Source organism: Mauremys mutica, chromosome 3 (genome assembly GCF_020497125.1).
Source record: "Mauremys mutica isolate MM-2020 ecotype Southern chromosome 3, ASM2049712v1, whole genome shotgun sequence".
NCBI classification, from domain to species: domain Eukaryota; kingdom Metazoa; phylum Chordata; order Testudines; family Geoemydidae; genus Mauremys; species Mauremys mutica.
Window position 1 is genome coordinate 74250537 of NC_059074.1, and position 24115 is coordinate 74274651.

General features: G+C 44.2%; 1 protein-coding gene across 4 annotated transcripts in view; it reads left to right on the top strand.

Moving 5' to 3' along the window:
• Positions 1–24115, top strand: part of KLHL32 (kelch like family member 32) — a 186987-nt gene that overhangs the window by 98656 nt on the left and 64216 nt on the right. For all 4 annotated transcript variants that reach the window (XM_045010668.1, XM_045010670.1, XR_006578212.1 and 1 more), the window contains exon 6: positions 15060–15158. In XM_045010668.1, coding sequence (XP_044866603.1) covers positions 15060–15158 — 99 coding nt within the window. The remainder of the gene's footprint in view (positions 1–15059; positions 15159–24115) is intronic.

Sequence of the window (24115 nt, forward strand, 5' to 3'; positions counted from 1 at the left end):
GCGGACCCTCCACAGGCACGCCTGCAGGAGGTCCACTGAAGCCGCGGGACCAGTGGACCCTCCGCAGGCAAGCCGCCGAAGGCACCCTGCCTGCTGCCCTAGCGGCGACCGGCAGAGCGTCCCCCCGCGGCTTGCTGCCCCAGGCACGCACTTGGAGCGCTGGTGCCTGGAGCCGCCCCTGCCTATGCCCCAAAAGCCACCCCTTGATGTTGACAATCTAACCAGCTATCGACCAGTATTTAATCATTGATTTTCAGTTAAAATTATTGAAAATGTCATGGAAGTGACAACTCTGAGAGTATCTTGATACCTCTGACTTTCCTGATCTTTGTCAGTTTGGGTCTTGACCTGGGCACATCGCTGAAAAAGAGCTAGTTGATGATCTTTTCTTGGCAAGATCCATGTAGCTATTAACTAGTTCTATCAGCTGCCTTTGATGCCAGGAATCATGAGATGTTTATTAAATTGCTTTTAGTCCCTGGCAGGAGTAGATGGAACTGTCGTCAGATGTCTTTGTTCCTTTTTTTCAGGGAGATCCCAGAGAGTAACTCCTGCAGAGTTCTGTGCTATCACCCCTGTTACTCATTGTGTATGAGAGGCCATTGGGAGAGTGAGTAAGGAGACAGCTCAAGTGCTTTCAATATTTAGTTTCACTGAGCTTTGTGTATCATTCTTGCACTTCCCAGGCTGGACAATCTATTTTAGTGTTTCCATGATCTTGGAGCATGGATGGGAGTGTATTGGCTGACACTCAATCCAGAGAAGACTGAGGTGACTATAATGGGTAGAGGAAAAAGCCACTGAAACATTTGGCTGAGGTTATATCAGACTCCCTTCCCAAAACTGAGGATCTGTGTCTACCACTTGTTACCAAAGCTTGTAAATTGGGAGTCTGGAGTCCTAGCTTCTTTTTGACTATCAGTGTTGAGTGGCATGGCTTTTTTCCCATCTGTGTCTGGTCAGGAGATTGCATCCTCTTCTCTCATTATTATTTTATTATTTGTATTACGGTAGCACCAAAGAGCCCCAGTCATGGACCAGGGCCCCATTGTGGTAGGTGCCATACAAACACAGAACAAAAAGATGATTCCTGCTCCAAAGAACTTTCACTCTACATAAACATTCTCTGATGTGGACTTGGTACTATGATTCATGTCTGTCAGCTCTATATTAGACATGTGCAAGACATAACAGCCTGGGTAGTGTTCCATGGCCAGAAAATGTATAAAGCTTGGGGTAAACCAGTCCAGTCCAAGTCTGTTGGCTTGGTTTGCTTTTTCTGTCCTTTGCTGTTCTTTATTTCTAATCAAATCCTGAGGCTGGGGTGTTCTGGGGGGGTTAAAAAAGTATCACAGATGGCCCTGACTTTGGTCGTCCGTCTCTGTTCGCTTATGACAATAGGAGAGAAGATAAAGTTGGAACTCACCTTTACCTCACCAGCCCTCTAACCTGACAAATGAACTGTGGATTCTGCCTGCCTAAGGCAGGAGCCGCCACTTTAGCTTGAGGTTAACAGTCATTGCCTGCCTAGCACCTCACTGCAAAAGAAGCACCTGTTTTATTTCTCTTGTCTCCTCTCTTATCTGTTTGATTGTGTTCAGCTGGGGATATGAAGAACTGTGTAAGCAAACTTAAACTACCTTGGTTGAACCCCAGTTATTCTTTTCACCACTTACTAAAGGAAAACTAGGTTTTCAAGCTTGTTGGGACAGGGACTATCTTTTAATTTGTTTGCATAGTGCCCAGCGCTATGGGGCTCTGATTCTTCATGGTGCCTCTGGGTACTACTTTAATACAAACAATGATTATCAGAGTTCCATGTATCCGTGGTTATGGAATTTGTCATAGAATTCAGCCCCTGGTGGCAGAACTGTGCTCCAGAAATTCAGCTTTTGTTTAAAATAAAATGTTTCTAGCCCACATTGTTGCAGAGTAAACCTCAAAACCAAGAACTGACTGTAAACCAATGCAGTGTCATCTTCCCACATCTACTGACAGCCCAAAACAATAGCTCTAAGAGGTGTGACTGCCCTGCTCACTTTAACCAGGGCCTTGTGAACGCCCCAATTCTGTGACTGTGTAATTTAGAATTTTCCCAAGATTCTACAGGATTCAGCATTCTGCTGCAGACAAGTGTCCAACATTTTGTTTTCTGTCTCCCTACTATGCCTGGGCCACCCCACTGCTGTTCCTTACTCTACAGATTTCCCAACAAAGCAAAGTTAATTGGATTATACCACATATAATCCAATTAACTTTGCTGTGCCCCAGGGAGCTAGGCAGTAGTGGAGGCTGTTGGGGAGTGAGGGCTGGAGGCCAGCTTGTAACTGAGGAGCAAGGGGATCTGGAGCCATAACCTGGCAAATTTAGCTGTCTGGAGAACAATGAAGCACTTGAGGCCTGGGAGCTGGGAAGATAAACTGCTGAAACTGGCTACAAGCTCTCCCCTTCCATAAGACGTAAGGGAGAAGGAGATTGAGATTGGTTGCTTGGACCGCATCCTAGGAGACTAAGCCTGGAAAGCATAATGACAAAATCCATTCTCAAAAATAATCATGGTAAAAAATAATCAACAAATATTCTGTCAGTGAGTATTTTCAACTGAGACACAGCTCTGTGGGTGGAGGGATGGGGGGAAAAAAGGTATTGCTTGCTGATAGAATAAAATGTCTCAGAATTTGGTCCCAATGTACAACTGAGTGGCACAATTCCCAACTTAACTCCCCCTGTTCGTTCCACCTGGCTAGGCCACTGCTCTGATCTCCAGGGTCCCCTGGTGGCCTCCACAAGGGCACCCCGCTTGATCTCAGACCTTTGGCCATGATCTCTTTGAGGGCAGGATCCACAGATCCTCTCCATCCAGAGCAGGGACTAGGTTTCAGATTCCTGCAATTCACTGTGATCACATCAGAAAATATGACTTTAGTCAACACCCACAGTTCTGTTCTCTCAGGCCTGGTCTACACTAGACGTTTAAACCGGTTTTAGGAGCGTAAAACCGATTTAACGCCACACCCGTCCACACTAAGAGGCCCTTTATATCGGTATAAAGGGCTCTTTAAACGGGTTTCTGTACTCCTCCCTAACGAGAGGAGTAGCGCTAATATCGGTATTACCATATCGGATTAGGGTTAGTGTGGCCGCAGATCGACGGTATTGGCCTCCGGGCGGTATCCCACAGTGCACCACTGACCGCTCTGGACAGCAATCTGAACTCGGATGCAGTGGCCAGGTAGACAGGAAAAGCCCCGCGAACTTTTGAATATTTCCTGTTTGCCCAGCGTGGAGCTCCGATCAGCACGTGTGGTGATGCAGTTAAAAATCAAAATAAAGAAAGAGCTCCCGCATGGACAATGCGGACGTGATCGCTGTAAGGGCAGGCAAATCTGTTCTATCAGCGCTCCGTTACAGAAGACGAAATTCAAAATCATTTTAAAAAAATCTCCAGACAGATGCCATAGCAGGGACTCAGCGCACTGCTGCGTGACAAGCGTAACGGAAAGCCAAAGAATCAAATGGACGCTCATGGACTGGAGGACTCAAGCTATCCCACAGTTCCTGCAGTCTCTGAAAAGCATTTGCATTCTTGGCTGAGCTCCAAATGCTTCTAGGGTCAAAAACAGTGTCCGCGGTGGGTCAGGGCACAGCTAGGCAATTTACACACACCCCCACCTACCCCCAGAAGTGAAAGGGAAAACAATCCTCTCTTGACTCTTTTACATGTCACCCTATCTTTACTGAATGCTGCAGATAGACGCGATGGTGCAGCACTCAACACCAACATCCTTGCTCCCCCCACGCCATGGATGGCTGATGGTACAATATGACTGGTATCCGTCCTCATCATCAGCCTATTGGCACATGGGGCAGTGCAAAAGGACTGGTAACCATGCTGACTAGCATCGGTAAGGTCAATCAAGGGCGCCTGGTCCTAATTTTTCATGGTAGATGGTACAGTATGGCTGATAACCATCGTCATCATAGCAACAGGGGGCTGAGCTCCATCAGCCCCCACCCTTCATGTGTAAAGAAAAGATTCAATTGCCCCTGGACTAGCAGAGGGATGCTGGGCTCCTCTCCTCCACACTCCTTACTGTCCTGTCTGGACTATCATAGCAGCTGGAGGCTGCCTTCCACTCATATCTCACTAACAAGTCACTGTGTCTTATTCCTGCATTCTTTATTACTTCATCACACAAGTGGGGGGACAATGCTACGGTAGCCCAGGAAGGCTGGGGGAAGAACGGAATCAACAGGTGGGGTTGTTGCAGGAGCACCCCCTGTGAATAGCATACAACTCATAATTTCTGCAGGATCTGACACAGAGCAGCTGTGCTCTCTGGTTCTATGATACAGTGGTTCTCTAGTACACTTGCCCATATTCTAGGCAGGACTGATTCTATTTTTAGATACCAAAAAGGAGGGATTGACTCAGGGAGTCATTCCCAATTTTGGCTTTTGCGCCCCTGGCTCATCTCAGCCAGGGGTACTTATGACAGCAGCAAATGGTGCAGTGCAAAAGGACTGGTAGCCACGATCATCTTATTACCAATTTATGGTATGGTAGATGGTACAATATGGCTGGTAACCATCTCTGCTATCATGCAAAAGCATGCTGCTGTGTAGCGCTGCTGAATCGCCTCTGTGAGCGGCATCTAGTACACATACGGTGACAGTCACAAAAGGCTAAACAGGCTCCATGATTGCCATGCTATGGCATCTGCCAGGGCAATCCAGGGAAAAAAGGCACGAAATGCTTGTCTGCCGTTGCTTTCCCAGCAGAAGGAGTGACTGACGACATTTACCCAGAACCACCCGCGACAATGATTTTTGCCACATCAGGCACTGGGATCTCAACCCGGAAATTCCAAGGGGCGGGGGAGGCTGCGGGAACTATGGGATAGCTACGGAATAGCTACCCACAGTGCAATGCTCCAGAAATCGACGCTAGCCTCGGACCGTGGACGCACACCACCGATTTAATGTGTTTAGTGTGGCCGCGCACACTCGATTTTATACAATCTGTTTTGTTAAACCGGTTTATGTAAATTCGGAATAATCCCGTAGTGTAGACGTACCCTCAGGGACAATGACAAGGTAAATCAGCAACCAGCAAGCACTCATAAAGCAGAGTACTATTTATTCAGAACACAAGCATTTCAAAGAAACCATATCTTAAAAACAATAAACAGCTTACATTAATGCCTAGCTTACTAATGGTCACCCATCTTCCATATGTAGACTCTGGTTTAAAGGGTTTTTTGTTCCTTTTCGGTCTCTGGTCAGACTCCTGTGAGTTCTTGGATCAAGTGCAAGTGACCATCTCCCAAGTCTGGGCTGTCACTTTATACAGTTTCAAGTCCTTTATTCATTATTTGAGCCAGGTCGAACCAGTTTGGATGCTGTTTTCCCAGGGGAATGACGCTTCCAAACATTTGTTACCTGCATTGTTTCAGTATTGCATGAATTTGCATTAATTACTCCCATTGACTTTAATTTCTGCAGGAAACATTCTGTCTCAGACCCATTTAGCCAGGAATAGCTGGCCAGCCCTTAAAGATACATGTAACCTATATAAAATCAACACAAAAGTCTTTGACTATTCCAGGATTCCATAGTATTGGACCTTTCATATAGAGTACCTGGGACTCTCATAATAATTTGTAACTCACCATTTTCCCTACATGCTTAAGTTAATAAAATAATACCACAAGTGTGATGATTGAGTTAAGTCTTAGACCTTAAAAAAGAACCCTGAGTTTAGGGCTAGCTGTAGAAGTGACACCTAAGAAACAGAAGGTGGGCAAGATAATTCGTTTATTGGCCAACTTCTGTTGGTAAAAGAGACAAGCTTTCGAGTTCTGGGCCTGAAGAAGAGCTCTGTGTTGCTCTAAACTTTTGTCCTTTTTACCAAGAGAAGTTGGTCTAATAAAAAGATATTACTTCACCCACCTTATCTCTCTACTATCCTGTGATCAATACGGCTACAATAACACTGCAAACAAAGGTACACAAATACCTTCTTCTGGTGATGCACATAAGGCCAGATCCTCAACTGGTGTAAAATAGTCAATGGAAATTCTGCAAATTTACATCAGCTGAGGTTCTGCCCTGCTATGTTTAATTATGCCTCATAATTCTGGATTTTCTTTAATAGTTCACTTTTTAGTTTTCAGCCCAATATTTTAATTAGTTTTGTGGGTGTGAATTCAATCAAAGATTACTGGTTTTGCACTAGTGTAACTCCATTGACTTCAGTAGAACTATTTGTGGTTTACAGCAATGTGAGAGGAGAATTAGACCCACTGCACACATGTGTATGTGTAACGTGGTAGGTGTACTATATGCATTTACTGCCAAAGAGTCAGCTGGACATAAACTGCTAATGTTATTTCAGGTTTAATAGCACCTCAGGGAGCCAGGAAAACAGTCTCCAGAAGACCCTTAAAAATGATCTATTAACTTTTTTTAATAGGTCTGAAACTTTGGCATGAGGTGCTGCCTGTCCCAAGTGAAAAGGGTAAGGAGGGCTTTCCAGCACACTCTTTAAATTTATCTTAAGGCATTTTTCCTTTTCTGTGACAGTGCTGCCCGTGGGAGCTAGCTGAGGTCACTCAATTAAAGTGAACTGCAAACAAAATGGGGCAGACAAACCCCAAAAGCTGGTGGATATTCCAATACTTAGATTTACCAAGCCAGCACAAAATACATGCATATAGTCAATTCTTATTAACTAAAGTAAAATTTATTAAAAAAGAAGAGTGTGTTCATTAAAAGATCAATATACATACAGACTTCAATTCAATTCTTGAGGTTCAGATACATAGCAGAGATGAGTTTATAGTTGCCAAAAGTCCTTTTAGATATAGTCCATGGGTTATAGTCCAATGTCCATATTCAGGGTGACTCCAGTCAGTGACTAGGGATCTCAATCCTTATGGCTTAAGGTTTCCCCCTCTTGAAAGCCAAAGCAGATCTGAGAAGAAGGATCTGTCCCAGGGTCCTTATACATTTCCAGCAGTTTTTTGGCCTGAGAAAACAGTAGGCTTAACTCTCCTTCTCCCAAACATCCTGGCAATTAGCACAAGGTAATTTATCAATTAAACAGTTTAGATAGAGGTTACCACAACCTTCAAAGAGACATATAGACAATAATACTATTTCCCTCAAGTGTCTTCCTAAATATTAATACTTCTTTTTTGATCGTTGAATCAAAGCTATAGCAATAGACAAGACTTGTTTGCTTATATCACAAGACCTGAGCAAACATCTACCCTTCTATCTCTAACAATGCAGATTTGCATTTCAAAGCTCTGTTCATTTACATATCTTCCTAACCAGTCTTTGAAGTTTGACCATGGGTCAGGTCAGTCTGTGAGTTAATTAACTCTTTCTGGCCCTGTCATCTTTCAATGAGATATTATATCACACTCATAATGTCACATCTTCTTTGTAGATTGTCCTCCTTTCTGTTGTGAGACACCCCAGCATCCAGTCTGCTGGTGATGTCACATCCAGCATAGGTCATTTAATATTTTATCATATATCTAAATGAGTATAAAATAAGAATCCAGAACAATTTGTTTAGGGTGCAGTAATGGAATAAACCACACTTTTCTCTTAGCTCTGTTGGCAGCCTCTGGTCTTCAATAGTGGATCTGTTATCTTAGACTGCATGTTGAATTATTACATGGTGTGGGAAGCTTGTAAGCACTGAGAAATTTGTATGCTAAAACCTGGCAAAAATAGTTATGCTAATCAGGATATTTTAAAAACCTTTATGTTGTTTTGGAGAGTATCAGTCATAATTATAAAATTATGTCACTGGCTTTTTGCAGATCATCTTTAAATTTTAATTCATTTAACCCTCTCTTACCACATCTACAAATGCTACCCACGATGCTATAAAATGGATTGATACAGTTTTACAATATATTCATGCATCAGAGGAACCACAAGTACAAATGTATCTTTGTTCACAAGATTGTAATCTATTTGAGGCACTGGTTCTCTTTATTTTGAGCCTTTTACGGCATCAAGCACATGGCAGGCATGTAATAAATAATGTGACATCAGCACAGATGACAGGACTCATTCAGTTTAAACCAGGGTTGAATAATAAACATTGCAAGGTCTACATCCCTTAGACCAGTGTTTCCCAAACTTACAACACTTGTGTACCCCTTTTGAGACATTTGTCTTACCGGCATACCCCTTCTCTGACGAAGATAATTTCGGGGGGGGGGGAGGGTGGTAACCACATTTTTATAACACACTCCTAATTCGTTTTATCCTGGATTAAATGTTTATTAGAAATAAATACAAAATTATATTAGACAGTTGAAACAAAACTTTTAATAGAAATAAGTTACATATAGAAATAGTACTAGAAATAATTAAAGTAACAGAAGCGAATCAGCAGTCTGGCAGAACAGCGTGTGTGTGTGTGTGTGTATGTATAATATATATATATAGAGAGAGAGAGAGAATTTGTATCATTCTGGTTTGGTTAGTGCTTTCTTCACTAACCTAGTTTTAATATTTACTATTTCGGTATTGAACAATTTTCAGTACAAACCGAACTATTCAGTGTGAGGGATGGAACTGCTTTTGACCAGACACTATCGCGGGGATATCTGGCTCAATGTTTGTGATCTTAAGACGAAGATGGGGCTCCACGTCAATAAGACAATTTTGTTTTTTTGTTTTGATGCTAACCAGCACAGAGAATCCAATCTTGCACAAATACGAGGTGGGAAAAGGCAGAAGATACTTGACAGCTTTGTCCGATAGAGCTGGATATTCAGAGCTAACCCCCAACAAAATGACGTCAGTGTATTTTGCTCAAATTTTGTATTCAGGTAGCTATCTGAAGCCAGCTCCAAGAGCTGTTCTTCTTCTGAAGCTGAGAGGTTATTTGGAAATGTTTGAACATTGATGATGATAAAAGGGTTCCTTATCCATTCAAAGGTGCCGTCCAGTTCAGGGAAATACTTACGAAGATCTTTCTGCAAGTTTTTTCCAAATGCTGCTTCGTGGTTTGCAGCACATCACTATCAAGTTCATTAGTTGAGTTTATTACTAAATCATGAAGAGATGAACAGGAATCCAATTCACGACGACTAAGACATTTATGCCACAGTTTCAATTTTATGACCATGGTGCTCACTTTGTCTTGAACATGGAATATGGATATAAGTTTCCCTTGCAAGGATAGATTGAGGTGGTTTAAATGAGGAAAGATGTCAGCAATATATGCTAGTTTGCATAGCCATTTTCAGTCGTGTATACTGTCTCGCAGGTTAAGGTTTCATATAAAAAAACATGCAGTTCTTCTCACAGCTCATACAGGCTTTTCCATGCAAAAGCCAACGCATTTCAGTGTGAAATAGGAGTTGTGTGCAATCACTGCCCATCTCCTCACAAAGCTGAGAAACAAGCCAGGCGTTCAGAGGGTGGCCTTTACAAAATTGATTATTTTCATAGCTTCATACAGTACTTGCTTTAGATCTGCCTGCATGTTCTGGGTGGCAAGTGCTTCCCTGTGAATGCAACAATGAGTCGAGTTTGCTTCTGGCACAACAGCTTGAATACGTGCAACAGCTCCTTTCTTCGAACCAATCATGGCTCTGGCGCCATCCGTGCTTATTCCAACACGACGACTCCAATCCAAGTCGCTGTTTTTGATAAAGTCATCAATAACTTTAAAAATAGCTTCTCCAGTTGTATGTGTTGGCAGAGGTTGGCAGAACAAAATATCATTGTGGACTTCATTATTCAGCTTCTATCTGACATACAACAAAAGATTAGCTAAATTCACAACATCATTGGATTCATCCGCTTGCAGTGCATAGTAGCGACTCTTTTGTACTCTTGACAATAATTGCTGCTTTACATTTTTGGCCATATCTGTGATTCTACGATGAACAGGGTTATTTGAGAGGGGAACACGATCTATAGCTTTGCTAGCCTTGTCTCCAGTCATCTCTTCCACCATTACTTTGGCTGCATGTTTTACTAATGTCTCACCAATCACTTCAGCAGCTCCGGACTTTGCAATTAAATATACCACACTATATGAAGCTTCCAAAGCTTTCATGTTTTCACCTCCTGTCACATTATGAATTGTTTTCTGGAACTTTAGAGATCTTTGCACCTATTTATGAAGAATTCTATAGGTTTCCCCTCATATTCTTTGTTTGCTATCGAAATGGTGTTTTAGGTTGGATGGTTTCATACTTTCATTTGTGAGAGTCCCGTAACAAATCACACATAGTGGAACAGGGTCCACCTCATTGCCAGTCCACGAAAATCCCAGTTTAAGATATTCTTCAAAATATTTGTGGGCTTTTTTCGTTTTCTTTGCAGCTGATACGTTCAATAAACTTAGATGTTTCACACGGTTCACTAATTTTGTCATCACAATTGTCTGATGTCGCCATATCACTACATTTTTCAGCATAATTATCACTAACATTTGTATTTCCTTCATAATTTTCTTTTGTACATTTCAAACTGCCTGTTTTTAGCCAGCAATCCATTGTAAATGGATTTAACAAAAACAAAAAGAGAAATTTTGTATGTATTAATACATACCAAGTATGTACTTGCCAGGAGTAGTTATTCACTTTTATCTTTTATCCATCAGTATGACTGTGCATCCCACAAAGGCACATGTATTGCCTGAGCCGCGGTAACGCCGCACGCATGGTTTGTGTCGGCACACCAGCTGATTTTTACTGGCATGCTGCTGCCAGCTGGGGTCCCGGCCGCTGGCCTGGGCAAACAGGACCACCGTCCGGCAGTGGGCTGAGCAGGACCAGTGGCAGGGACCCCGGCTGGCAGGAGCCGGTGGACGGAACACCGGGCCGGCAGCGGGCTGAGCTGCTCAGCCCGCCATGGGTCTAGGGTTCTGTCCCCCGGCCCCTTGCCACCCGGGGTCCCGTCCGCTGCCCGGCTCAGCCCGCTGCCAGCCTGGGTGAACAGGACCCCTGACCGGCAGTGGGCTGAGTGGGACCGGCGGACAGAACCCTGGGCCGGTAGCAGGCTGAGGTGCTCAGCCCACCGTGGGTCTGGGGTCCTGGCCGCCGGCCCCGCTCAGCCCACTGCCGGCCTGGGTGAACGGGACCCCTGGCCGGCAGCAGGCTGAACGGAGCTGGTGGCTGGGACCCGGCTGGCAGGAGCCGGTGGACGGAATCCCAGACCGGCAGCGAGCTGAGCCGCTCAGCCCGCCGTGGGTCTGGGGTTCTGTCTGCTGGCCCTGCTCAGCCCACTGTCGGCCCCTTGCCAGCTGGGGTGAACAGGCCCCATACCCCTTGAAATCCTTTCACGTACCACCAGGGGTACTCATACCACACTTTGGGAAACACTGCCTTAGACCCTAAAGAACGGGAATGATTTGTATGGCAGTCTGACCCTGAGTTCTCATTTGAACAAATTTGACAAGTGCTATAGAACATATATTTTTAATATACCTAACAACTGACAGATTCCTATAACTAAAGCACTCTCCAACTTTTCCTTGTGCCACATACCATCATGAGTGGAAACCTAATTAGCATCAACTAAAAGCCTGGAACAGATTGGGCCTTAGTCTTCTTTAAAGTAAGGCCACTTTACATGACATCCCCATTCTAATAGGGTAAAGGCTCCTTAAAGTGAGAATATATGTAATTTACACCCACTTGAAGGATCAGTTATTCTGCCAGAGTGGTGTAAAGACTCTTGTTTACACCAAGGTCCTAAGCCCCTTACCTCCAGTTTTTACAGCATACTATGGCTGAAAGAACGTGCAATTAATGTTAGTGATGAGGACTTGTACTTTCTTCTGGTGACTGCCTCCAGTGTCTCCCCTCCTGCTTTTTTGCTTCTCACTGCATTTCAATGGGAGGCCCAAAGACAGAACTACAGGGAAAGCTAGCAGGGTGGATTGAAGAAAAAAATAGCTGAAGGTTTTAGCTGCCTGCACAGCAGTAAGAGAGTGGCCCCTTGTGGTGCAAAGCCAAAACTGCAAAGGGAACAATCTCAATTCTAGGTTCCATGTTACAAGGAAGAATGCTAAAGGAAATACAGGTTTCAGAGTGGTAGCCATGTTAATCTGTATTAGCAAAAAGAACAAGGAGTACTTGGTGGTACTCATTTTTTTTAATGAAATACAAACATTCAAGGAATGTGGTATCTATTATCTACTGATGATTATTTGAGGGCCCGTGCACCATTCTTCTTGGATTAATATTAGTTTTGGTAATTTGTAATGTGATTCCTGGAAAAAATGAGATTCCCCAATAACGCTTATGTACAAATACTAAAAATTTCTGGTCTCCTGAAGGAGGCATGGTCTAATGATTTGACCACAAGAGTGTGAGTTCTCAATTGAGGCCATATGATTCTGTCAGTTGCATCCAGCCAACTTCTCAATGAAATCAGCAGGAGTTTCATGTGAACAATGGACAGGATAATCAGGTCCTTGGTTTCTCATCCCTTTTCTGACACCCCCTTAGTGGTACTTTGTCTCTGTGCTTCCATTTCCCTATTCATAAAATGGAGACAATACTAAGCATTTGATAATGTGTTTTAAAGAGCTTTGAAAATGAATTGTATATGAGTTCTGGGTATGCTGGATTTGTAACATTCTGCTTACCTTACAAAGTGTTCCTGTTTATTTTATTTTGGCAGGTATCTGAGGAGGGGATGGAATGGGGTGGATTTGTTTATTATGGTAATGTGTTGGGGTTGAATTACAATTGTATGGAGGTGGGTAATGGCTTGTAATAGTTCATTGTGTACTTATTGATTATTATGTTTTAAATATTAGAAGGGATATACAGAGAATGGAATGGGTCTCTGTGTAGGTATAAAAAAACTCTAAATAAATAGTATTGATTGCTATGTTTAATTATGGAATATAACCTGTTCATTCTATTGGTTTTATTCATCCATAGCTATGGTTAAACTATGGTGCAATTCTATAATTTAGAAAAACAACATTGTAATCACAATTAGCTTTCTTTAGATCCAAATTAACCATTGTTTTTCTCAGCCATGTTAATAAGAAATGTCAGAAGTAAAACTTACAATGAACAGTCTTATGCAAGGAGACACAAAGTATATTGCACATACTGATTGGGTATATTGCAATCGTAGCACATAGTTTATTATAGCACTTGATAGTGCTTCTGTAGTACTTCTGTAAGTACAAGGTTTTGCAAAAATAAATTGTATGTAGTTTTCTGCATCTGAATTCAATAAAGCTTAGAACAATTATATTTTAGCTGGGTGTGTTTTTTTCTTGTAACTTTTCAATTACAAACAAACAAACAAAAATGAAATATGCTACCTAAAATTTCCCTGAATACACTAGGAAGGCACCAATTCTCATCAATACGTTGCCAAAATTTTAATAAAGGGCTCCCTCAAAAGATTTCCAGAGCAGCTGGTGATTACACATGATATTCCCTAAGTAAAGTACTCACCAACTCCCATCCACTAATTCCACACTCTTCTCCCCACCCCCAAGTGCCTATGCCAGTGCACAGCCATTAATCCTTTTATCTCCCCTCCTCTATTTCGACCATATTTCCCCCCTCACTAGCACCCAAGGGTGGCTCTGTTTTTTTGCTGCTCCAATCACAGCAGTCAGGTGGCCTTCAGTGGCATGCCTGCGGGTGGTCCGCTGGTCCCGCAGATTTGGTGGCGTTTCTGCGGGTGATCTGCCTCCCTCACAGCGACCGGCAGGCTGCCCCCGGCATGCACTTGCTGTTCTGGTGCCTAGAGCCGCCCCTGCTAGTACCACATGAAGAATCCTCTAGATGAATCATAGAATATCAGGGTTGGAAGGGACCTCAGAAGGTCATCTAGTCCAACCCCCTGCTCAAAGCAGGACCAATCCCCAGACAGATTTTTGCCCCAGATCCCTAAGTGGCCCCCTCAAGGATTGAACTCATAACCCTGGGTTTAGCAGGCCAATGCTCAAACCACTGAGCTATCCCCCCGATGACAAGATGGCTTGTCTATCTGGAAGTTGTTCCGCATTGCAGCAGCAGCAGGGCTGTCAGGTGGGTTTCCTGAAACCTCTGACTAGTTGGTTGGGTGAATCCCTGTAATGATGGGCTGGTTTGTGGTTGGGGAATGGGTCCCCTTTGATTCTTGAGGTGGGAGTGTACACCCTGACTGCTGACAGCCTTTCCTATCTGGTGTGAAGAGTCTGGTAGAAGAGTGGGGAGGTGATGGCAATGGTGGATGGGGGAGCGACATTGCAGGTTGTCTCCTACTGGCTGTTCATACTCTACAGGCAGGCAGTGATGAGGAGAGTGCCTGGAGGACTTTCACAGAGTGCAGCAGCGGCAGCACCTTGGCCATGTCCCTTCTCCTTCTCTTCTTCTTCATGCACTGCTGGAATGACCAGTATCAGGGAGAGGTGCAGCATCTGGATGCTTCCACCAGACATTCCTAATAGGCCTGGTGCAAGACACAAGATGGAATTCCCTCTTGAAACGGCTGTTGCACATGTGGCAATGGCAGTCGCATCTGGAAAGGAGCACCTGACTGAGCAACCAGCTTAGTCCCGGGTTCAGGAAAGGCTAAGAATTCTAACTGGCAGAGCCATCTTAGCATTTTTGTGTGCAGTTGGCAAACAGCTTTCTGCTCCCTTAATGTAACTGACTTCTGTTTACAATGATCACACCGCTCTGAGAAAGGCTGGCCTGAGGATTTTGGTGGGCGTTTGTTTTAAGGTGTTTGTGTGGCTTTGCAACAAAAAAAATTGTGTATTCAATATATAATATGCCTTTCACAGTAGAGAGTCATAGTATTAGTCAAAAGCCTCTTTAAGAACAATTTAAGAAATCTGTTTCACTGACTAAATATCCCCTTGAATATTCTCACTGAATACCTTCAAATACTTAGACATATACTAAATTTTATTCACATGAGAAGTCCTATTGCCTTCGAAGTCTAAAAGTTAGAAAGTCCTAAAATGTTGGCTTCCTTTCTTTCCATATTTTCCCCATTCTTAGGCTAGTTCTTTACAACAGATATTCATTTTTTCTTTTTACATATAGATTCTGTTGGAGCCAGGAGTAATCCAGGATGTGCTAGCAGCTGGTAGTCACCTGCAGCTGTTGGAGCTCCTTAGTTTATGTTCTCACTATCTCATCCAGGTAAGGCCCTATACCTAATTAACTGACCATTTCCCTTATTTCCAAGGTTAAATCCCATAATTTTGAGTTACGTATAGGAAATGTTATGGGGAACTAGGATAATACTAGTTCAGTTTGTGGTCAGCGTGGTCTAGTAGGGTTCTGGACTGGAAGTCAAGAGACCTGAATCCTGGCTGTACCACAGATCTTCGGTGAGTTTGGGCTAGACATTGAACCTCTGTCTCCGCATCCATCCTTTGTCTGTCTTGTCTATTTAACTTTAGAGAGAGAGGATGGTTCAGTGGTTAGGGTGCTAGCCTAGGTCTTGGGAGACTTGGGTTCAAGTCCCTGCTCTGCTACAGACTTCCTATGTGACCTAGTGCAAGTCATTTACTCTCTGTGTGTCAGTTCTTCCTCTGTAAAATTGGGATTAATAGCACTTTCCTACCTCATATAAGTACCATAGATATCTAGATATAGATTGTAAACCCTTTGGGATAGGAACTATCACTCTTTGTATAATGCCTAGCACAGTGCAGCCCCATTACTGACTGGCCCCATGCACTCTAGTATTAATAACAGTACCAATATTTTGAAGCAACAAAATAAATGTTTGTTTGTTTGTTTGGATTGGCTAAATGAAACAGATTTTGATGGTAGCAAGAGCAGCAGCTTTAAATCATCAATGTAGCAATGGCATACGTTATTAAAAGCAGCAATTTCACTTGATTCCCCCCCCCCCTTCTTTGTAGTGTTTTCATATTTTATCCACAAGCAGACACTTTGAGACAGGGTCAATGGCTTATAATATATGGTGGTGTTAATTTGTCTAGGAAGTGTAAGTCAATCAGGAAACCAATGTAAATGGTAAAGTAGTCTGGCATTCGGTGAGTGTACAAAATGACTGCACATTATTCTTAGAGAATGAAAGGGGCGTGTAACAGGAAAGGCAGTTAATCAGACAGTGTAAAGAAAGGGGCCGGGGTGGTTCGCATGGGGCCTACACTCTACTTTACCTTAGTCCCTCTACTTAGTTGCTTTTCCTGCTGCACCATCTTAATATTTCTCACATACACCCAATTCATTGTCCATTGCAGTCAATGGGAAGACTCTCATTGGTTTCAGTGGGTTTTGGATTAGGTCCTTGATGTGTAACACAAAGGGTTCAGTGCTATGTTGCTGTGCTCACCCAAAAAAACAATCTGAAGACGTCCATTCAAGCAGCCTGTCAAATGAATACTAATGATGAACCTGATATTGCAAAAATCCCACTGAGCAAGGACGGCCAGACTGGAACCAACAGGCAAATTATTCTCTCAGTGCCCAATCCAGATCCCACTGAAGTCAAAGGGAGTCTTTCCTCTGACTAGAGTGGGAGTATGATCAAGCAGTTAGTTGCACCTATCTTAATCAAGAGTAGTTGGAGTTACCCTCACTTACACCTGTTTTACAAACAGTGTAAAATCGTGATTTTCATGACCCAGGCTCAAAGTTTCTAAAGGCTTAGAAAAAAATTCGTTGCTCTGACAGCGCTGATATATTTCAATTGTTTCAATTGGTGTAAATCAGCACAGCTGCATGGAAATCAATATAGCTACACCAGTTCACACTAACTCAGTATTTGGCCCTTGGTTTATTATGTTTATTTACTAAATTCAGGTTCTGCCAAGGGATCTGTACAGGAAGATCTATACCACTAAATCAGCATCAGAATTCACCAGCATTAATTCCTTTGCAGGATAGAGTCCATTCATATAAAGCTATCTGCAAGTGTCACGTCTAATATTAAAACCTCTTTCTATACATTGACAAAATACATTTTATAACAATGTAGAGAGAATTCCCAATGTCCAAATTAAAGCTATCAGATGCCTATTTAAACTCCACATGATGCTGATTAATTTAAAAAATACATAAACCTTTATACTACCACCAAAAAAATTAAGAAAAAGGCCCAGATTTTTAGGAGTTGCTACAATCAGTATTGCAATCCCTAACTGATTTAGGAGCCTATGTCTGATTTTCAAAGGTGATTTAGGCACTTAAGAGCCAAAAGCTCATTGATAGTCAAGGGGTTTCAGGCTCCTACATGCCTAAATTTCTTTTCAAAATGAGATTTAGGCTCCTGAATCAGTTAGGCTTTGCAATGTATAGTAGCACCTAAATATCTTTAAAAAATTTGAGCCTTAGTTAACCAGGCCACCTTAAAAACTGCTACAGGTGGGACCCAGGAAGTCTCTCCAGGTGTGACTCCACTCACTATAATGCAAATGGTAAGGGATGGGGAGTGGAATAATCCCTTCCCACACTTGTCTTTTTCTAATGTTGCTGTCGGATCCCTGGGTGCTGCACTTTTCTCAGTTTACCATGGCATTGGATTTCTTTCTTTCTTTTTGTTTTAAATTGTTGAGATATTGAGCTGCAGCTCAGCACAGCCTAAGGAAATACATTATATTGAAAGTATCTAGTTTATTATTGTGGTGTGATGCTGATGCAGAGTTTTTGCTTATTAGGATTTTCTGTAATTTTTGGGTTGGGTGTAGCACAATCTTCTTGAGGGTGTTTTTAATAATAGCTTTCCTTGTTTCTCCCTAGTTATTCTTAAATTTTTGCCAACACGGGCATTCAAGATTAACTGTCTGACTCCATTCCTTCCACCTGAATATGAGCCCAATTGAACTCCCATGATGTCAGTAGGAGTCTTTCTGTTGATTTCAGTGGGAATTAGACTGTGCCATTGTTTTCTCCAAATGGAAGCAAATTTTCTTTGGGAGATACAAAGAAAAATGTTATTCTGATTCTCTTTTCACTTACTCTAATACAAATCAGAAGAAATTCCATAACTCTCAGTGGAAATAAACCAGTGTAAGACCAGTGTGAGTGAGAGGAGAATTTGGCCCCAAGTTCACTGCAATTAGTTTTCTGCAAGATATATTAGATTAATTTGACTCCAGTGTAGATGCCATTTCTCTTAGAATGACTAATTTAGAACAAGTTATTGAATCTATTGATAAATCTCACAAAGATTTCTATTGCTTGAATCACAAACACAAGTCAAGAGCATGCAATCACTAATACGAATTTCTGATTAAAGATAATTTTATATGAAACAGAATAAACTTAAGACCCTGGGACAGTTCTTCAAAATTATGTAATGGCCATATCTTAGAAATTTCTGGTAACACTGTGGAATCAAGCTATAGGATCTTTCTGGTTCACTGAATGCACTTTTCTATTTTTATGTTTCACATATTACCACCAAATCCTCTTTTACTCCTAACGTGGATTCCATGTTTTTATCTGGAAAAATCTTTGTTAATTTAAGATCAACAACTGATTGTGAAAGACGTATGAATTAAGGTTAGAAGTCTAAAGGGAACATAGTTTAAAATGATAAAGTTTATATTTTTGCCTAATATGGGAACAAAAGTTTCTTCTTCGAGTGCTGTCCCTGTGGGTGCTCCACTGTAGGTGACGGTGCGTCCTGGCGCCGTTGATCAGAGATTTTTGGTAGCAGTGACTGGTCGGGACGCACACACTCAGTTGGTATCTCCCATCTCGTTGGAATCTTCCTGAGCGCGTGCGTCCCGCACCCTCCTCAGTTCCTTCTCAACCATCCTCGGCTGAAAACGGGACTCGGAGCAGTGCTGATCCTCTTCCCTGGTTTTTGAATGAAGCAATTACATAGAAATAGTTAGTTAGTAATACCCTAGTTGTTTCCCTTCCTTTAGAATAGTTACTTAGTTTAAAAAAAAAATTTCCTCAGGTTTGTCTCCCACTGAGACTCTCTCCCCTGGTATTACTAGTTCAATAATGCCAGGGGCTTCAGGATTCAAGGAATGTGCTTCCTGTCAGGACTTTATGCCAATGTCCAATGGGCACTCGCACTGTGTGAAGTGCCTTGGCGAGACACATATCCCTGTCAAGTGTGTCCACTGTACGAGCCTCAAAACCAGGGCTCATCCTGACAGGAACCTGCCGCTGAAACTGCTTCTCATGCAGAAATCCCTGCAGCCGCTTCTGGAGACAGGTAATGGCAAACCCTCTCCCTCACGCTCCCCTCCCAAGGCAGAACTGACCGGGAGCATGGCTTCACCCTCTCTGGAGCAGAGGCAAGAAGCTGTGCAGCTGCCTATGGAGCAGGGCAGTAAACCCGCTCCCTCACGCTCCCCTGCCAAGGCAGAACCGACTGGGAGCATGGCTTCACCCTCTCTGGAGCAGAGGCAAGAAGCTGTGCAGCTGCCTATGGAGCAGGGCAGTAAACCCGCTCCCTCATGCTCCCCTGCCAGGTCAGAACCGACCGGGAGCCCGGCTTCACCCTCTCACGTGAAGAGGCAGGAAGCCCTAATGTCTCCTCTCAGAGACACTCAAGAGACTAATTGATTCCTGCAGAGTCTTTACCCTTGGTGCTGTCAGCGCCGAGAGCAGGCAACTCTGACCGCCCCTGCACTGTACAAGCAACTCTCATGGGGCTCTACAGCAGGCACCCGACTTCCCGCAGCAGGAAGCTCTCCTCGGCACCGGTTTCCCCGGCACCGACAATGGACCCAGTGCCAACAACGAGTTCCACCTCCAGTACCAAGCCTGCCTGCTACCCCCAGCAGATTCAGACCCTCTGCGAGGCTCTCACAAACAGCTCTCGGCTCCTGCCAAAGCGAAACTAAAATCACTCCGGGCTGCCGCTTAGACTTCATGCTCTGCAGCACACCAGCCTACGGAGCAGCAACAATTCCTGCATCAGCAGGATATCTCTGTGGCCCCTAGGCCTGACTCTCTGCTCCGGGACAGGGAGCACTCATTGTTTGAACAGCAGCTCTCCCCACGTGACCTGGAAACTTTCACTGATAGTGAGAACGGCACACAGCAGCAGGCAGGGTTCTCCCTGCCTGAGTCTTCCCCCCACACCGGAGCCATATATACCCCAAGACATGGGGCATCATAAGAATCAGCCTCAGTTTCCCTACTTTGTCCCCCCATGGCCGGGACCCATTTTTTTTCCCTACCTGATGCCCTGGCCTCAGTGGTACCCGTGGTCGGCTCCTGCCACTGCTTCTCCTTGCACTCCTTCTACCAGACTGCAAGCTCATCCTATGCCTATATCCCCAGCTCTATCAACATCTAGCGCTCCTGAACCCTCTCCTGAAGACATGGGCTATGACCTCTTCCCTGTTTTACTGGCTCCTGCCTCGCCATCAGCCGCAGAAGTCGCCCTTATGCCTCCACCTCCACAAAACATGGACGGCTTTATGCAATTCCACAAACTCAGGACATCCCTTTGGAGGAAGTCCAGGAGACACAACATAGGCTTCTCAAAATCCTCCAACCCTCTGCACCTTCAAAGATAGCACTACCCATAGAGAAAGCTCTCCTAGAACCAACTGGTACTCTCTCGCAGACCCCGCCTCCATTCACCAACATGCAAGAAAGCTCAACATAAATACTACATGCCTGCGAGGGACATTGATTTCTTATTTTCCCACCCACAACCCAATTCTATTGTGGTTGATGCAGCAACACACAGAACAAAGCAGCCACGCTACTGGCCCACTCTGCAGGACAAGGACCTCAAACGTCTTGACCTCCTGGACCGCAAGGTTTATACTCTTTTTACTTTGCAATTTAGAATTGCAAATTTATTCTACCCTCCTTGCAAGCTATGACCATGACAACTACAACAAGCTCTTTGATTTGCCTCCCATATACCGAAGGACAAGAGAGCAGACTTCCAGTTAGTCCTCGTCGAAGGTCAATTGGTGTCTAGCATGGCACTATAAGCATCCCTGGACATGTCTGATCCAGCAGCCCGCACCACTGCAGTGGTGATGTGCTGGTCTTCTTGGCTCTCGGCATCTGATATCCCCAAAGATTTGCAGTCCAAAGTGGAGAGTCTCTCCTTTGACAAAGATAACCTCTTTTCCCACAAACAAACAAACAAACCCAATATGAAATCTTTCACACTATGAAAGACTCTAGAGCCACTTTCTGCACATTGGGCACTTACCCGTCCCTCCCCAGGAGACAAGGGTATCAACCTTACCAAACGCCCAGCGCAGAACAATATCACCAACCCCAGTCTACACCGTATGACACTGGTAAAAACCGCAATAGACCTCTTAGATGCAGGCAAACCCAGGCACAACCAACCACTTCCCACCATTGGGTAACGAACAATTTTGAAGTGCTGGTCGGGGGTACATGCAACCACCCCTTGACTCCATCGCCTATTTGCCCATTTGGCTACCGCCTCCAGACTTTCCACCATGTCTGGCAACAGATCACGCAGGACCGTTGGGTCCTGGAAATAGCTCAGTCAGGTTACTCCATCCCTTTCCTATTTTCTCTGCCTATCCTTTCTCCTTCTCTGTCCCTCTTAAGGACCCCTCTCACGAGCACCTTCTCTGCGTGGAGGTGGCTCATCTTCTCCACCTAGATGCAGTCAAACATGTGCTGATGCAACATCGGGGAAAAGGATTCTACTCCCAAAAGAAAGGCGGGGGGTGGAGACCTACATTGGATCTACGCCAACTGAACATGCTTGTACAGGTGCAAAAATTCAAGATGGTCACATTGGGCACAATAATACCCACACTGCACAAGGGGACTGGTTCACAGCTCTCACCCTACAAGATGCCTATTTCCATATATACATTCATCCAACCCAGCAGACATAGTTTTCTGCATAACACTGACTCCGCTACCGAACATATTGGCCTCCCTACATTGGTAGACAAGACCAGAGAACCTATGCACGGACATTCCCTTCCATCCACACTCCCCAGTACTTATGTTAACCATGGTCGCTTCCCAGATAGATTGCGGAGTGCACTTAGGCAACCACAAGGCACGGGGCCACTGGTCCCTATTAGAGACGTGTCCGCACATCAATCTCCTAGAACTCTGAGCTGTCAGGCAGGGAGGAGCACAATCTCACTCCCTATGCACAACGGCCATTAAACTATGGAATTGGTGCATACATCATCACATAAAAGTCACCGCTTCCTACCTGCCCACGTGTCACAACACTACCGCTGACACACTCAGCAGACAGTTCTCCGAGAAACACGAATGGGAATTACATCCATCAATACCCCAACAGCTGTCCTCCCACTGGGGCACTCCATTGATAGAACTGTTTGCCACTCCTCAAACTGCAAATGCCATCTATTTTGCTTCAGAACAGGACTCGGAAACACACCTCATTCCTTGGAACAACTCTTTCATGTACGCTTTTCCACTGATTCCACTCATACACAGGGTTCTACGCAACATCACAGAGGACAAGGCCCGGGTCATACTTTTTCCCCAGCTTGGCCCAGGCAGACATGGTATCCTTACTTGCTTTACTTACGCATGTCCATCCATCCTCCCCGTACTCTCCCCGAAAGACCACATCTCTTCTCTCAGAATTACGGTCAGCTTCTTCATCTGCAGCTCTGGAAACTCCATCTGACGGTGTTGTTCTTTCAAGGTTTCAATCCCACGAATTAGCCTGCTCAGAACAGGTCCGACATGTCCTCCTGCACAGTAGAAGGGACTCCACTCCTAAGACTTACCTGCAAAAGTGGAAATGCCTCTCCATCTGGTGCTTCCACAGATGCTTAATACCCCAGACCGCAAACCTCCCTGACATCTTAGACCATTTTTTCAAACTAAAACAGGACACATTTTCACTCAGTTTTATCACAGTACGTCTCGCGGCCCTTACCACCTTCCATGACACTCTGGACGGCTATTCACTTTCACATGCCCCACCATGAAACGCTTCCTCACAGTCCTGCAAAACCTCAACCCTGAGATTCATTCACTAGTAGCCTCCTGGAGTCTCAACCTAGTTGTCTGAGCTCTTATGAAACCTCTTTTTGAGCCCCTGGCCACTTCATCCCTGCTCCACATGTCCAGGAAAGTGGCTTTCTTGCTTGCCATAACGTCAACAAGAAGGGTTGGTGAAATAAGCGCCCTGATGGCCTACCCTCCCTACACCATTTTCTCTAAACACAAGCTTACCATACAAACCTGGCCCAAATTCCTCTCCAAGGTGGTGTCTACCTTCCACCTTAACCAGTCAATACACTTACGTGTATTCCATCCCAACCCTCACATGACTCCACAGGAAGCTGCATCACATACCCTCGATGTCAGACAGGCTCGTGCATTCTATCTTGACAGAACTAAACCATTTAGTGAATCCCCTAGGCTTTTGTTTCTACTACCAAGAGATCAAAGAATGATGCTATCTCTAAGCAAAGACTCTCCAAGTGGATTTCCACCTGCATCAGATCTTGCTATCAGACCCAGAATATTCAACCACCGGATGGTGTTAGGACTCATTTTACTAGAGCAATGTCAACATCCATTGCCTTCCTCCACAGTGTACCTGTTACAGACGTATGCAAGGTGGCCATGTGGACATTTGACCACACATTTGCCAAACATTATGCTATCGCATGGGATACTACAGCAGACAGCATAGTCGGCCATATGGTACTTTCTACCTTTGTTCCTCACACAACTCCAAAATCCCACCAACCATAGTGGGTACTGCTTTACATTCACCTACAGTGGAGCACCCACAGGGACAGCACTCGAAGAAGAAGAGAAAGTTACTCACCTTGCAGCAACTGAAGTTCTTCGAGATGTGTCCCCCTGTGGGTGCTCCACTCCCCACCCACCTCCCCTCTACTTTGGAGTATTAGTATGATTTCTCCACGGTAGAGAAGGAATTGAGGAGGGTGCAGGACGCACGCGCTCAGGAAGATTCCAACGAGACGGGAGATACCAACTGAGTGTGTGTGTGTCCCGACCAGGCACTGCTACCGAAAATCTCCGATCGACGCCAGGACGCATCGTCACCTACAGTGGAGCACCCACAGGGACACACATCTCGAAGAACTTCAGTTACTGCAAGGTGAGCAACTTTCTTATTCAGTCAAAAATGAAGGAAGTTCCTTGTTTTAAGACCAGAATTCCATGTTCTCTTG